Source organism: Agelaius phoeniceus, chromosome 23, assembly GCF_051311805.1.
Source record: "Agelaius phoeniceus isolate bAgePho1 chromosome 23, bAgePho1.hap1, whole genome shotgun sequence".
NCBI classification, from domain to species: domain Eukaryota; kingdom Metazoa; phylum Chordata; class Aves; order Passeriformes; family Icteridae; genus Agelaius; species Agelaius phoeniceus.
In genome coordinates, this window is record NC_135287.1 from 6,424,914 (window position 1) to 6,440,594 (window position 15,681).

At 56.4% G+C, this 15,681-nt stretch overlaps 1 protein-coding gene across 5 annotated transcripts; it reads left to right on the forward strand.

Annotated features, from left to right (window-relative positions):
* The first annotated feature begins 1,860 nt into the window (after positions 1-1,860).
* Positions 1,861-15,133, forward strand: MCAM (melanoma cell adhesion molecule). Of its 5 annotated transcripts, XR_013185084.1 has the most exons (16): positions 1,862-2,139; positions 5,834-5,961; positions 6,066-6,279; positions 6,372-6,442; positions 6,518-6,614; positions 7,541-7,720; positions 7,798-7,925; positions 8,468-8,627; positions 8,718-8,839; positions 9,116-9,254; positions 9,611-9,732; positions 9,812-9,950; positions 10,597-10,741; positions 11,097-11,214; positions 11,826-12,144; positions 14,901-15,133. XR_013185084.1 is itself a non-coding variant. In XM_077190082.1 (15 exons), the coding sequence occupies exons 1-15, from the start codon at positions 2,073-2,075 to the stop codon at positions 11,853-11,855; spliced, it is 1,860 nt and encodes a 619-aa protein (XP_077046197.1). In that variant the 5' UTR covers positions 1,862-2,072; the 3' UTR covers positions 11,856-13,008. The 5 variants fall into 5 exon arrangements, 4 of the variants coding, with proteins under 4 accessions (XP_077046199.1, XP_077046197.1, XP_054503490.2 ...); XM_077190082.1 differs by lacking the exon at positions 14,901-15,133 and having other exon boundaries at positions 11,826-13,008; XM_054647514.2 differs by lacking the exon at positions 14,901-15,133 and having other exon boundaries at positions 1,863-2,139; positions 6,518-6,605; positions 11,826-13,008.
* The last annotated feature ends 548 nt before the right edge of the window (positions 15,134-15,681 follow it).

Consider the following 15,681-nt stretch of genomic DNA (forward strand, 5'->3'; position numbering starts at 1 on the left):
TTCCCCAGCACAAACAGGGAGCTCCTGCCACGAGGTGTGAGAGCATCTCAAAAGTGAGGCTGTGAGGCCGGAGAGCAGCTCCTGAGCATCCCGTGGATGATGGCACAGCTCCCTTGCACTTGTTCTTCCCAGCAAAGGGAGGAGGCCTCCCCTGTCCAGCAGCAGCTCGAGGGCTCTCAGCCTTATCGCTGCCCAGCATTGCCATTTTAAGCAACTGATCTCCTGGGGAAAAAACTTAATCATTTCCGATGAATCACTGAGTGTGTTTGGCTGGGAAAGTCTTGTGAGGGGGGTGCTGGTGCTGGTCAGCCATGCAGAGGAGGAGGAGGAGGAGGAGGAGGAGGAGGAGGAGGAGGGCATGGGAAGGGCTGCTGCATGGCACCAGCCGGGGAGCAGCGCTGGGGCTGGGGGCCAGCACAGGGGGCTGATGGTGGGAGAGGTGCCTGGGCATTCCCAGGAGGAATTCTGTGCCTCAGGGGAACCTGCAGCCCGGCCCTGGAGAGGCTCAGGGGCATTCCCAGGAGGAATTCTGTGCCTCAGGGGAACCTGCAGCCCGGCCCTGGAGAGGCTCAGGGACATTCCCAGGAGGAATTCTGTGCCTCAGGGGAAACTTCAGCCCAGCTCTGGAGCGGCTGCGGGTGCCTGGGCATTCCCAGGAGGAATTCTGTGCCTCGGGAGAGCTGTAGCCCGGCCCTGGAGCGGCTCAGGGAGGGTCGGAGGGATGCAGCCCCTGCTGCCGGAGGACGGGAATGCTGCAGGGAAAGCAAGTGGAGGAGAGAAAAGGATGTGCAAAAGTTCAGAGCGTCTGGGCTGAGAGCGGGAGGAGGGCACTGTCACAGCCCTGGGTCCGTCCCCATGTGTGATGAATCTGAACCAGTGAGTTTCGGCTGTCCTGTGAATGGGGGAGCGAAACGGCGTTGAAGGTGAAGAAAACCCTTGTCCTCCAACAGCCCTCCTGGCTGTGACTGACCCGGGGAAACTGAGGCACGGAGCCAGGCTGTGACAGGGCAGGGGCGCTGGGGCCGGGTGCGCTGCGTGGCTGCCAGCGGGCCACTCGCAGCACCTGGCGGGGTTCGTTGCGCTCCTCCCGGCTCTGCCGCGGGCTGCCGGAGGGACCGGGCTGGGTGATTACCCCTGGATAATGGGAGCCTTGTGCAGCTCGGCGAGTCCCCCGCCCCCGGGCCGGCCCCTGGCCAGGCCGCTGCCCCGGCCACCGCGGGGAACAGCTCCTGCACAGCCGCCCCATTCAGCAACAGCTGCGCGGGGGCTCGGCCGCGGATCGCTGCGATACCCTGGGGCCCCGCCTCGGGGACAGCACGGGGCTGGGGGACACCGAGGCTCAGCAGGGGCTGGGGTGCGAACCCTGCAGACCCTGGTGGCCCGCCTGGACACGAGCCTGCTCCGCCCCCAGCCCAAGCCGCCCCCAGGTGTCCGTCGGAGCCCAGACAATGACAAACAGTGTTTTGCCTGCGTGTTTTGAGTCTGTCCTTGTTTGGCGTGGGTTCAAAGGTGGCCCCCGGCTGTGGTCGGGCTTTAGGGCAGTGTGGGGCTGAGCAGGGCACTAGGTCACTTGTGGTTATCGCCACTGCTACCTGCACATTGGACTCTCAGGGAATGTCGCACCGCCGGCATTCCCCAAACGCTCTGAAAAACACATCCCACGCCTCGGCCCCCTTCTCTGGGTCTGTGAGCGATTCCACCTCCAGCGCCCGGCTGTCTGCCTGCCTCAGCCCGTGCACGCCCGGACAGGCAGGAGCTGGCAGGTCTGCGAGCCCCTCCGGCGGAGCTGGGGCCGGTCCGAGCGGGGCGGGGGCCGGGCTGGGCTGGGCTGGGGGCCGGGCCGAGCGCTGCCCGCGGCCGTGCGGGGCCGGACACGGCTCTGCGGGGCTGGGCGGCGACGGCGCCCGCCCGGCTGCTGCTGCGGGTGATAAGCGGCTGCGGGCGGTGGGCAGGCACCGCGCCTTCCTCCTCCTCCTCCTCCTCCTCTCCTCCTCCTCCTCCTCTCCACCTCCTCCTCCTCCGCCTGACGTCAGCCCGCGGCCCCGCTCAGTCTCGGGCGGCCGGCGGCGGGCATGGCTGGGGGGCGGCGGCCGGCGGGGCTCGCCCTGGGCTGGGGCTGCTGCCTCCTGCTCTGCTGCGGTGAGTGGCTGCGGGCAGGGCCGGGCAGCGCGGGGCCGGGCCCGGGCGGTGCGGGGCGGGCGGTGCGCGCACCTGCGGAGCGCCCCGGGGTGCCGCGGAGCCCTGGCGGGGATGTCCCTCGCCCCGGGGGACACCGGGCTGCATTGGGGCTGCGCTTGGCCTCTGCGCAGCTCCCGAGGTGCCAGCCCGAGCGGGGTCCCCGCGGAGCCGCGGCGGGGCCGGCGCCGGCAGCCGGGAGCGCTGCGCCCCTCGGGCGGTGCCTGGCGCGGCTCCGGGAATGCTCGGATCGCGGGGTCGGGGCAGCCCAGGTGGGATCGGCCCTTCCCAGCGTGTGTCCCCGCCCGGGCGGCCCCGCGATCCGCGGCGGGGCGGGTCTGCGTGCCCCGTCCCGCTCTGGGGGCCCCTCTGCAGCCCCCCCAGCGCCGCGCAGGTTGAGGGGTGACCCACGTGCGTTCAGCGCGCACTGGGGTGAGCTGCTTGTTGTTAGGAAACATCCACCCCTTTCCTTCTAAGGAGTTTTCCCCTGAGCGCTGTGTTTCTCTTGGCTTTTTTCGCGCTTTCTTTTTTTATCCACTTTCCAGTCCATTTTCACCCTCGGGGGGTGGCTGCGCTTCCTGCCCTGCCCCGCTCCCCGCATCCCGCCCTCCCCTCGCCGGGAGCCCGGGAGCGCTCCCGGTGCGCTGGCTGCTCCCAGCCCCGCCGAGCTGCGGAGGTGGCCCCGGCGCTGGGAACCTGCCCAGGCCGAGGTGTTGGAGCCAAAGTCAGGCTCAGAGCGGAGTCTAGAGCAGGCTGCTCCCACCCCCGTCCCGTGCCGGGATCCCCTTCCCACAGCCCGTGTGCCGAGCCAGGAGTCTCTCAATGGTTGGCGGCGTCGGTGTATTTGGAAGCCCAGACACGTGAAAGGCTTGATGCTTCCCAGAAGCACAAGGGGCCACGGCCAAGACATTCCCAGGCCAGCCAGAGCTGCTGGAACGGGGGGCTGAGCCCACCCCGGGGCTGCCTGAGCCACCGCATCCCTTTGTGCCCCGCGGTCTGGCTCTTGGAGAGGTGTCTGCGTGTTGTCACCCAGCTGCGGGGTGGGGTTGAGAGCTTTGCCTCTCCAGCTGCACATGACAGGTCCTGACAGGGTGGTGGGGTTGTGTTGGGGTGCAAGGTGCTGGTCCCCGCTGCAGCAGAGCCCTGGCTCGGTCCCCGTCCCGGGCAGGGTGCGGGCTGGGCGGGGGCTGTTGGTGTCAGGAGGTGTCGGGCGCTGCTGCTGGTGCTGCTTCCTGCGGGGCTGGGGCTCTGCGCCCTCTTTCTTCCCTCTGTGAAGAAGACAAGGTGTGGGTGGTGCTGTTTTTGGGGCACCCCGGCTGGTGGATCTGTGCAGCTCTCTGAAGGAATAGGAGGGTAGCATGTGCGGCTGTGCCGGCAGCAGGCGGGATCTGGCCGCAGCTGGTTTTCCTGAGAGGGGAACACAAACCCACGGAAACCTCAGGCATCCCATGTGCGGCTCCAGAGCCCTGCGGTGCCTCTGTCTCCTCTCGCTCCGGGCCGGGGGCTCTGTGCCGCCAACGCAGCCGCACTTCTCGCCTTCTCGCCGCACACCTCGGCTCTGCAGGAGGCTGGCGAGGGACTGTGCTGCTCCCCACCCCCTTCCCCAGCTCTAAAAGCAAATCTTTGTTCTTGTGGAGCCCTGGCTGCCGGCCGGCTGTCCGCCAGCCAGATGGAAAAGGCACGGGGGCTCTCCTTCCTCCTTCCCTGCTCGCTCCCTGCAGACGCCCGCTCCATATCTCGAGGTCTCTGGCTGGAGCTGTGCCAGGCACTTGGGGTGGATGGGGCTCGGTGCTGCAGCTGGGCTGCTCCACGCGCGGCTGATGGATGTGCCCAGGTCCCATCACCGAACCTGCAGTTGTGCTGGGCACAAGGGAGGATCGCCAAGTCCTCGGAGCCTGCTGTGCCAGGCTGGCTGTGCCCAGCACCTCTTTAGCCTGCCCACGCACAGAGCAAAAGGTCTTGGAGCTGTAGAAGCGAGCCTCGTGTCACCGGGGTTGTGGGGGACCTTGCGAGTGTCCCCTTGTGTCCTCTTCCAGCCTGTCCCGGAGGAGGTGGGGAGCAGTGAGCCCTGTTTCCAGGCGGGGTGGGGGCTGCAGAGACCGTGTCAGCCTCCTCAAGGGCAGTGGATGGCTGGGAGGGTTGTGATCCTCATGCCAGCCCCGGATGCCAGCCATTCTCCAGCTCTGAGCTCATGGTTTCGCTTGCTCCGCTGCCTGGTTGAGGGCTCTCATGCCGAGCGGGTCAGGGGGAGGGCCGGCTGCTCTCCCCGGGGCTGCCTCTGCCTGGGGCCCTTGCCGAAGCTCTGAAAATGATGGAGAGGCAAAGTCTGGCCTGGCTGCCTGCAGTCCAGAGTGCCAGGGCTCGGGGGAGGCTGTGTGGGGTCAGCAGGGACACACCCCAGCCCCAGGCTTGCCCGGTGGTGCAGGCGCCCTCCTGCAGCACGCACCCAGGTCGTGGCTGTACAGGTGGGCAGTTCCTCCTGTGCAAAGTTATCTTTTCCTTTGTATTCTCAGCCAGTTTCCTGGCCCTGCTGCGTGCTTATCTCTGGGACTTTCACCTGTTTTTCCAGCCCCTTCTTTCCCGTGCTGTGATTTGCTCATCTTTCTGTGCCAACTGCGATACGCCGAGGGGATGGGCAAGGGCCAAACCCTGGGTGTTGGGAGTTCTGAGGCGGCTGGTCCTGCGTGTCGGGGCCTTTGCTGTGGCAGAAGGGCTCCTGGCTGTGTTTTGGCTTTGTGCCACCGCACACCCACTGCAAACAAAGAGCATTTTGTGGGCACGGTGCTGCCCTTTGAAGTTGCCCCGTGGTGGCTGTTACAGAGCGGGCGCTATCAAGGGAGATGTTGACACAGCTGCTTCCTCCAAGCCTCTTGTCCCCAGCTCCCGTACCTGGGCTGGCTCTGTTGCTTGGGGACAGGCTGTTGTCCCCTCTGCAGGGCCATGTGCCAGCCCAGGGCGTGCAGAGCCCCCTTTGCCTTGGCAGGGATGGTGGCTGTGATGCTCCCAGCCTTGCTGCGGTGCCGCCCTTGTCTCTGCTGTGCCTGGCTGGGGCTGCTCTCTCCCAATCCCTTGGGAAGCTGCTCCGTGCCCTGTCCTGAATCAATAGCCATTACCTTCCCATCCTCCCTGGAGCAGGGCCAGCAGCTCCATTACTGCTGTGGGCGGCTGGGCAGGGAGGAAGGTGGGGTGCAGTGATGGGCCCTGTGCCGTGGGTGGGCAGAGCAGGGCAGGAGCAGAGCAGCAGCCAGGGGCAGCCTTGGCAATGCTGCAGGCATGGATGCTTTGACTGCTGGGTTCCTGCCGGGGTGGCAGGGTCCGAGCTTGTGGAGGGACCTGGGAGTGCCAAGGCTGTGGTGGCTGGGGACGTGCTGCCTCCCAACGGTGTCCTGGGGACACAGCTGGTGGGGGCACGACATGCCATGTGCCCCCTTTGGGTACAGGATCGCTGGCCTGAGCCCATGGGCTCCCTGTGGATGCTGAGGGCAGTGTGGCAGTGAGGTCCTGGCTGTCACTCCTGCTGGGCTGGGACACGGTGTGTAGAGCACAAGGCACGGCTCTGCCCCACAGCTTTTGGAGGATGGAGATGGGGCCAGGCTGTGCTTGGACAGCCCATTATTCCCCATTCTTCCTGCCCCTAACAGTAAATTCTGTCCCACAGCTGCAGCCAGCAAGCTGGAGATCTCCATGCCACCGGTGGTGGAAGTGGAGGTGGGGGGCACAGCCAGGATCGAGTGCAACTTCTACATCCCTGAGAATGCTTCCTACACCTACATCGACTGGTTCTACGTGAGTGCTGGCCTGGGAGAGCAGCGCTGGCTGCTGGGCTGGGGTGGCAACGAGCCCAGGGCTTCCTGCCCGGCCCCCAGCCCAGCCTGGCCCTGCCCTTGCAGGTGGACCGCAGCAACAAGCAGGTGAGGCTGTACCACATCACGGCCAGCGGGGTCCTGGAGGATGACACGGACTACAAGAAGCGTCTGTCACTGGGGGAGGACAAGGCCCTGTCCATCAGTGCAGTGACGCTGCAGGACCCCAGGACCTTCGTGTGCCAGGTTGGAGCTGGCAGCTACGGCGTGGGCGAGAACAGCACCGAGCTCAGCGTCTACAGTGAGTGACTCCTCCCGGGCAGCTGCTCTGGGGGCTGGCGGGGATCCCATCCCAACCCATCCCTCCTAACATGTGTGAGCTTCTCTTTCCAGAGGTCCCCACGACCCCCGAGATTGAGCCCAACTCAGGAGGCATCTCTGTGCACAGCGGTAAAATCCCAGAGGTGAGGAGACACGCAGGGGACAGGGAGGCTGCCTGCTAACCCTGCCCTGTGCTCACGGCTGTCTCTGCCACACAGATTGCCAGGTGTGTGAGCAAAAACAGCTTCCCACCTCCCAACATCACGTGGCACAAGAACGGGGAGCAGCTGCACGCCCAGGACAACCGTGAGTCTGGTGGGGATGGCAGCCAGGTCAGCAGAGGGGCTGGGGGCTGGATGGCAGCCAGAGAACCCCAGGGAGCCAACGTGGTGGTGGTGGTCCTGGGATGATGGAAGAGATGAGAATCTTTACTCTATGATTTATTATTTTGTGATATATATATATATATATATATATATATGTATATATATATACACACACATATATATACACACATATATATATACACACATATATATATGAAGATATTTTAAATATATTTTAATATATATATTAAAAATCACAATTTATATATCTAGATTAAAAGAAAATGATCTATTAAGACTATTCTAAAAGATACATATAGATTAAAAGATACATGAAAAGAAAATGATCTATTAAGACAATACTAAAAGATACATATAGATTAAAAGATACATATAGGTTAGAAGATATATATAGGTTAAGAGATACACTTAAAGAAAATGATGTATTAAGACTATACTAAAAGATATATAGAGATTAAAAGATATATAGAGATTAAAAGATATATATAGGTTAAAAGATATATTAAAATAAAATGATCTATTAAAACTATACTAAAAGAATAAAAGAAAACTTTTCATTAGAAAGCTAGCAAGGAAAAGAAAAGTATAAATATAATAATAATAAAAATATAATATAATATAAAATATATAATTATAGTAATAATAATAAATATAATAATAATAAAATCTTGTGACTGCTCACAGCCTCAACACAGGTGGCTGTCGTTGGTCATCAAGTAAAAACAATTTCACATGCTGGGTAAACAATTCTCCACATCAAATTCCAAAGCAACAAAACACGGAGAAGCCGAAGCTCCTCAGCTTCTCAAGAGAAAAAAAATCCTAATTTTTTGGCAAAGATTTCTGATAAAACATGTCAGTGACGAGCCCTCCGTGCGGCCGTGTCCCCCGCAGAGGTGACGATGCCATCGACGCTGACGCGCGAGTCCAGCGGGCTGTACACGGTGAGCAGCGCGCTCTACGCGCCCGTCACGCGCCAGGACCGCCACTCCCGCTACCACTGCACCGTGCACTACTGGCTGCGGGGACAGCGCCATGCCCTGGACTCACAGCCCGTCCAGGTCAACATCTTCTGTGAGTCTGGGCCCGGGGGGGCCGCGCCGGTGCCCTGCAGAGGGGCTGGCACTGACTCTGCCCGTCCCTGCGCCCAGACCCCGCCGAGAACCTGAAGCTGAAGGTGATGCCGTCCTCGACGCTGGTGAAGGAAGGGGACAACGTGACACTGGTCTGCGAGGCTGATGGGAACCCACAACCTGTCTTCAGCTTCTTTAAGAAAAACGTGAGGCTGGAGGGGACCAGGGCACCAAACGTCTCCTGGTTGCTCTTTGTCCTCTGCCCAGAGAGTCCTGGGGAGGCGATGCAGTGGCTGGGTGGGAGGGGGCCTGTGTGGGGCTAAGGACTCTGCTGTGACCCTGTTCACAGGGGTCCCAGGATGAGGGGAGATGAGGATCTGACTCCATGTTTCAGAAGGCTTGATTTATTATTTTATGATATATATTATATTAAAACTATACTAAAAGAATAGAAGAAAAGAATTCATCAGAAAGCTAGTTAAGAATAGAAAAAGAAAGAATGATAACAAAGGCTTGTGGCTCAGAGAGTCTGAGACAGCTGACTGTGATTGGCCATTAATTAGAAACAATCACATGAGCCCAATCCCAGATCCACCTGTTGCTTTCCACAGCAGCAGATAAGCATTGTTTGCATTTTGTTCCTGAGGCCTCTCCTCTTCTCCAGAGGAAAGAATCCTCTGAAATCCTAAAGAAAAGATTTTTCATAAATGATGCCTGTGACACTCTGCTTTGTGCCCACGGTCTGCAGCTGGATGAGTGGCAGGATCTGACATCGCTGGCAGAGCCCGACAGCGGCATCCTGAGGCTGCATGATGTGAACAAGACCAGCAATGGCACGTACAAGTGCCAGTCCCTGGACCTGGATGACCTGTCACAGATAGAGAAGGATGTGGATCTTGTTGTGAACTGTAAGAGAGAAGGGAATGGACCCTGTGGACCTCGTGCTGGGTGCTTTGTCCCTCCTGCTCACCCTGCCCTGGTCTCCATTCCTCTCCCAGACATTGAAGGGGTCCATGTGAAGATGGAGCCGTCCTCGACCCTTCGTGAAGGGGACAGTGTGATGCTGAGCTGTGATGCCTACAGCCCCGTGGGCCTGAAATACCAGTGGAGGGATGACAAGGTGAGTAGGAATCCCAGTTCTGTCGTGCTCAGGCTCAGCCTGGGCTTTGCAGCAAATCAGGCAGAGTCAGGATCTTGCTCTGTCTCTCCTGAGAGGCCAGGGGAAGGAATCCCTCTTTCATGGACCTGCATTGTCCACCCCAATATTGTCACCTCCTGGCCAGGACTGCAGGGAGGTTCCTGTGCTTGCAGGCTCCCTCACTGTGTGTGGGAGAGCTGAACCCCTCTGGGATGTGGGCACAGAGGGCTCATTGTTGGGGACATTCCTTCCCAACAGGGCAAGAAGCTGGTGGAAGGGAACCAGCTCTTTGTGAAGAACCTCACCTTTGAAAAGTCCAACACCTTCAGCTGCAAGGTGATGGCCCCGAGCGTGCCTGGGCTGGAGCAGAGCAAGAAGGTGTCTGTGGCTGTCGAGGGTAAGACCTGGCCTGGGTGCAGGGTGACCCCTGGGTGCAGGGTGACCCCTGCCTGCCCAGCACCTATTCCCTGAGATCTGTGGGTGCAGAGTGACTCCTGTCTGCCCAATACCCATTCCCCAGGAGCTATGGGAGCAGGGTGACCCCTGCCTGGCCAGCACCCATTCCATTGAGAGCTGTGGGTGTAGGGTGACCCCTGCCTGCCCTGTACCCATTCCATTGAGAGCTGTGGGTGCAGGCTGACCCCTGCCTGCCCTGTACCCATTCCCTGGGAGCTGTGGGTGCTGATGTCCCCTGCCTGCCCTGTACCCATTCCCTGGGAGCTGTGGGTGCTGATGTCCCCTGCCTGCCCCCAGGGAAGCCGCGGATCGTGGCCATCAGCTCCCCGCTGTACGTGCGCCAGGACGAGGTGATCAACCTGACCTGCAAGGCCATCGCCTTCCCCCCGCCCACCGTCCAGTGGAGCATCAACGGCACGGTGAGAGCCGGGAGGGACCAGCCTGGCAGGTCCCAGGGGCTGCCCAGGCACTGAACCCTGCCCTGCCTGCCCTGCCCAGGCTCACGAGTACGTGGACAACCAGCACGTCGCCAGCAACCTGACAGTGAGGGTGAGCCACGACCTGCTACGGGCAGGAGCCCTGTGCCGGGTGTCCAACAGGCTGGGTGTCAGTGAGGAGCGCATCCAGCTGCTGGTGGGTGAGTGTCAGGCCCTGCTTTTTGTCCCAGGGCCCCCCAGCAGTGTCAGGCCCCCCTGGCCCAGGCGCCGGCTGTGCCGTGCTGCCCTGGGGGGGCTGAGCTCGGTGTGTTTCCCTCCCTTCCTGCTCTTCCAGATGGTTCCATCAGGAAAGGTCAGTCTGCTGCTGGTGTCCGTCAGGACATGAGTTATGCTCACCTCTAGCCTGGGGAGGGAGCTTGGCTGCTGGCTCTGCACTGCTTCTCTTGCTGTTTCTCTCCCTGCCAAGCCAGGCAGGAGGCTGAGGCTCTGTCCCCAGCGGGGGAACGCTGCCTGCTTGTCCTCAGCGAGGCCACCCAGTCCAGCTTCTTGCAGCCCAAACCTGCTGGGCAAGGAAGCAGAGTGGATTGGGTTAGGAATTCCTTGCAGGAATTCCTGTTATCCACCCTCCTGTGGCACATGGGGCATGGCAGCCCAGAGCAGAATTTCTGTGTTCCTACAGAAACTGCCCCAACGGAGCATTTCTGTACTGAAATCTGCATCCTGCAGGCAGCTGGGGAAGCACCGGAGCTTTTCTGGGAGAAGGGGCCCTTTCCTAACACAGAAGGGAAGCTGGAGGGTGTCACGGTGGGACAGGCATTAATTTCTTCCTCTCCCTGTTCTGTTTAGATCAAAAGTCAACAGCAGAGAGCCAAGGGGTGATCATCGTGGCCATCATCGTGGCCATCCTCGTGGTGGCTGTGCTGGGTGCTGTCATCTACTTCCTGCACAAGAAAGGCAAGCTCCCGTGTGGCCGTGCTGGGAAGCAGGACATGTAAGCACTGTCACCTATCCCCAGGGGCCTGTGGGGCTGGGGGTGCCTGATATCACTCATGCTTCCCATCCCATCCCATCTCACCGCTCCAGCTCTCCCTGCCCGGGCGGGAGCACGGCCTCAGGGGCTCCGCGGCTTTTCCAGCTTCCCACAGGGCACTGCCATGCAGGGAGGAGACAGCAGAGTGGTAGAACAGCCAAGGGCCCCCTCCCTGGGCAGCCCAAAGCTTTCTGTGAGCTGGAGTCTCTGACCCCAGCGCTCTGGTCCCCTGAGGTGGAGCCCCAGTGCTCGGCCAGCCACGCGCCCTCCTGGGTATCCCCAACGCGTCTCAAAAATTGTCACCTCCCTCCCCTAGCACAAAGCCAGAGGCCCGTAAAGACAAGATTGTAGTTGAAGTTAAGTCAGATAAACTTCCCGAAGAGGCGGGGCTCCTGCAGGGCGCCAACGGCGACAAGAGAGCTGCAGCTGACCAGGTAGGAGCGAGCTCGGGGCTGCACCAGGTAAAGCTTTGCTCCCCTTTGCTCCCCTCCTCTGGCACTGCCCACCCTGCACGGGCTCCATCATCCATCAGCAGCACTCGGGGGGGCCGTGGGAGGGAGGGGAGGGGACAATAATGGGAGGTGACAAAGCTCTGCTCCTGCAGTGCCCTGCTTGGCTCTGCCCCTTCCGTGGAGCAGCAGCCAGGCTGCCCAGGGGAGAAGGAGCTAAAATAGAAAGATGTTTGGCCAGAAGTCAGAGCAGAGGCTGCAGGAATGGGTCCTCTGAGCCAGAGAGCTTGGGATGAGTCTTTTGGGACATGTGTGTGCCCCTCACCTGGGATGGAGCAGCTTTTCAGGGTCACTGCTGGGCACCTCAAGCTGCAGCCCCTGAGCCCGCTGTGGTTTTTATTTGCTTCGGGCCAGGCCAGAGCCCCTGCCTGGCTCTGCACAGCTCACACTCCCCTCCCCTCGGGCTGGGTGCCACCCTGGGCTGCCCCAGCTGTCCCCACCCCTCTGTGTGTGTCACTGCAGCAGAGGGTTGGGTTTGTGCTCCTCACTAACCTTGTGTCTTCCCCCTCTCCCTTTCTCTTCTGGTGGAACTGAAGAGCGAGAAATACATCGATCTGAGAAACTAGAGAGGAAACCTCCTAAGTGCTTTCTTCCTTCAAACCTTTCCTGCTCTTGGATTGCCTTCTCCCACCCCTGCTCCAGCCCCTGGGGAGCACGGCCAGGGACCAGCCGAGTGTCACCGTGCTGGGGACACCTCCCTGACTCACCTGGCCCCTACCTCAGCCCTGGGCTCGCAGGTGTTGCCTTAGCAGCAAAGCTGGACTCGCTTTACTACTCCAGAGAAGCCACAGCAATATTAGGAAGAATTATACCCCATTAATCCCTACTTGGTGGAAGGATTTGAGGCTCTTTCAGGTAATCTGTTCTGTACATGTTGTGGGAAGGTTTTGACATGTTCTTTTTACCCTGACCTTGCTCAGAGAGGCTGGTGGAATTCGGTTTTTGGGATGTCTGAGGCACCTTAGCTGTAGTGAGTGCAGGTTGGAGGAGAGGGGAGTGGAAGGGGGGTGTGTTAGAGAGGTGTTTGCAGCTTCCAAGAGGGTTTGAGTGCTTGGCTTTGTCTTTGAAGCGTTCCTGGGTCGGTTTATCCCAGTGGTGCAGTGATGCCACAGGAGGAGAGGACCTGGCAGAGCAAGGAGGGGGTGCCAATCTCCAGGAAGGTTTGAGGGTGTCTGGTTTGGAGCTGTGCTGACCCGAGGGCAGGGCTCTCTCTCTGAATTTGGTTCATTGTAGGAATGCTGCAACAGCAGGACCCAGAGCTCCCACAGGTTGAAATTCAATATTGGACAGGGCCAGTCAGTGACGTCTCAGGGTTTTTTTGTGCTCAGCCATTGCCAGCCCCAGGTCCAGCTCCTCTCTGTGCTCCGCTGCCACCTCTGGCCCCACGGGGAGGAGAGGAGAAGGGCAAGAACCTTCCATGAGCTTCAGTGCCAGCCTCCCCTGCCTCATCCCAGAGGGCTCAGCCCCTCCTGCCCCTCCATCCCCTCCTCTGAGCTCTGCTGCCCACAAGGCTTCGTCCCCCGGGTGCCAGAGGGGACCTGTCCCCGCCTGCTCCACGTGGTGTCCAAAAGCAAAAGCTTTGGTTTATATATATTTTTGTTGGATTGTGTGTACATTTCCAGGAGTTTTATTTCTCTTTTTTTTTTTTTTTTGGTTGTCCGATACTTGCAAGGTTTTTTTTTTTATATATGTGAAAATAAAGTACGGATTCAAAGCTGAGTGGTGGAGTTTGTTCCCACAGCCAGAAGGGTGGGAAGGGCATTCCATAATCCCATGGAGCTTCCAAGAGGATCCATTTATGCTCCTGTGGCTGCTAATAATACACTAATTACTATAAATGCTAATAAATATGTCCATTCTAATAATAATAAAATAATATTTATAATAAAATAAAAAAATTGATAAAAATAATAATAAAAATAAAAAATAATAATAATAAAAATTTCAAATTACATAATCTTAGTTTTAGGCTGCAATAGGTGATTGTACCACTGGATCTTAAAAAATAATATTGTAAATAAAATTGACTGTTAGAATTTTTTGATAATTGAATCAGTAGCTGACACCAATACTGTCTGTACATACTGGAGATGATAATAAACACTAATAAACTAACACTACTAATTAATAAAAAGTATTAATAAAGCTGATAACCACCCCCTGTCACTACCCTGAGAGGACAGAGGGTAAATGATGGGTGACACCAAAGTGTCCCTGCTCCTGTGGCCCAGCTCACAAGAATTCATTCCTGTGTCCTCATCTGAGCCCTTGATTCATTACTGGGGACTCAAATGACCTAAAGTTACCCCTATGACCTAAAGTAACCCCAATGAGGACCTCAAATGACCTCGAACGACCCCAATGACCTCAAGTAACCCCGATTGTGACCTCGAACGACCCCAATGACCTCAAGTAACCTCGATCGTGACCTCGAACGACCCCAATGACCTCAAGTAACCTCGATCATGACCTCAAATGACCCCTGTGACCTCAAGTAACCCCGATCGGGGCCTCAAATGACCTAAAGTAACCCCGAGCAGGGTCTCAAATGACCTAAAGTAACCCCTGGAAAACCAAAAAATTCTCAAATGACCTAAAGTAACCCCTGTGACCTCAAATGACCCCAATGACCTCTAGTAACCCCGATCATGACCTCGATTGACCCCAATGACCTAAAGTAACCCCGATCATGACCTCGATTGACCCCAATGACCTAAAGTAACCCCGATCAGGACCTCAAATGACCTCGGACGACCCCAATGACCTAAAGTAACCCCGAACAGGGCCTCAAATGACCTCAGGTAACCTTTTCTCTTCATTTCACCCCAAGTGCCCTCATTTCACCCCTCAGTGGTGGTTTCTGTGCGAGGTTTCTCCCCAGTCCAGGCCCCAGTCACCCTCCCTGACCCTCTGGGGGCTCCCCTGGCTCCTGAATGTCCCCTTTGTCCCCTGGACCAGTGTGTCCCTGTTTGCTCCATTTCTGGGCCCCTCTGGAAGGTTGGAGTGTGGCACAGCCTGGATTTATTTAATCTATTTTCTATGTAAAATATTCATAGATTGATATATATGAATAGAAACCAATGAGTATTCAATGAATGGATTCAAATATATGTCATTCTTTTCCTATCTTTATTAATAATACATTCTAATAACTCTATTCTAGAATTGTAATTCATACACATGTAATTCTAGAATTGTGTGAGATATTTATTTATTTCTATAATTTCCATGCAATAACTTTAAAAGGCTGCAGAATATTCCCTTGGATTCTCTTCCTGGGTGGTAACTTCATGTTCTTCTTGGTCCTGATGGCTTAGAGCCTTTATTCATTTAATCTCTCAGAATATGTTTAATCACTATAATCTTTATATAAATCTTTCCTGGCCTCTGTCAGTGGCTAGAATTTAAATTTGAATTTACCAGATAATTGTGGTGATAATTATAAAATAACTCCAAAGTCAGTCTGCAAAGGATCCAGGAGATTGAAATCCTAAAATTTTCTTTTTCCAGCACTTACAGAAGCACCACAACACACACACACCATCTGCTACAACAAAGGAAATTTTATTTAAAAATAAAACTTTGTTTTGTTTTCTTTCTTACTGACACAGGTGAATGAAATCCCAAACAAAGAAGCTCTTAGTGGGCAGCATACAAGGATGGAAACAATTAATAAATAACATTAGTATAACCTCTAAACATTAACAATGCATCTGCAAACAAAATGAGGACTTTAAACCAAGTGAACCTTAAAGCTCAGCTACTCTCTGTAAGAATATTTACCTTCTGTTTTTCCTTATTCTTTACAGATCTGAAAGGATTAAATACTGCTATTATAATTTTATATTAATGACACTATTATACTTTTTTTTTTAAAATATCTCGTGAAAATCTCAACATTTTTTAACACTGATATTTTACAAATTGGTATTTGTCCATGAGAAAGAACAACAGTAACAGCAGTTCTTCCTCCACTGGGAATTTCAAACAAAAAAGATTTCTAGGAGGAACTTTAAAAATAAATGTCCTTATTCCCCACTAATCTTTAAAGTGGCACCTCTGAGAAGGTGCCCTGGGAGTTGCATTTTTTCTTGCTCAACTGAAAAAAAAAAAAAAAGAAATAAAACGAACAAAAACCCAACAAAGCAACCAATCAAACCACATTTACAGCAAGGAGCCTGCCTCAGGATGAGCTACAGAAATGTCACCAGTCTGCTGCAGGAGCCACATGCTGGGCCCTGAGCCTGTCTGACCCTGGGGAGGGCTGGGGTTGAGGACATGCACTAAAAAAGGGGAAAATTGGGGATTCCTGCTCGGCTCTGGACACGGGAAATCACCTGGATCCTGCTCAGGAGGGCACCTCCTGCTTCCCACAGCTCCTGCTGGGAGTGA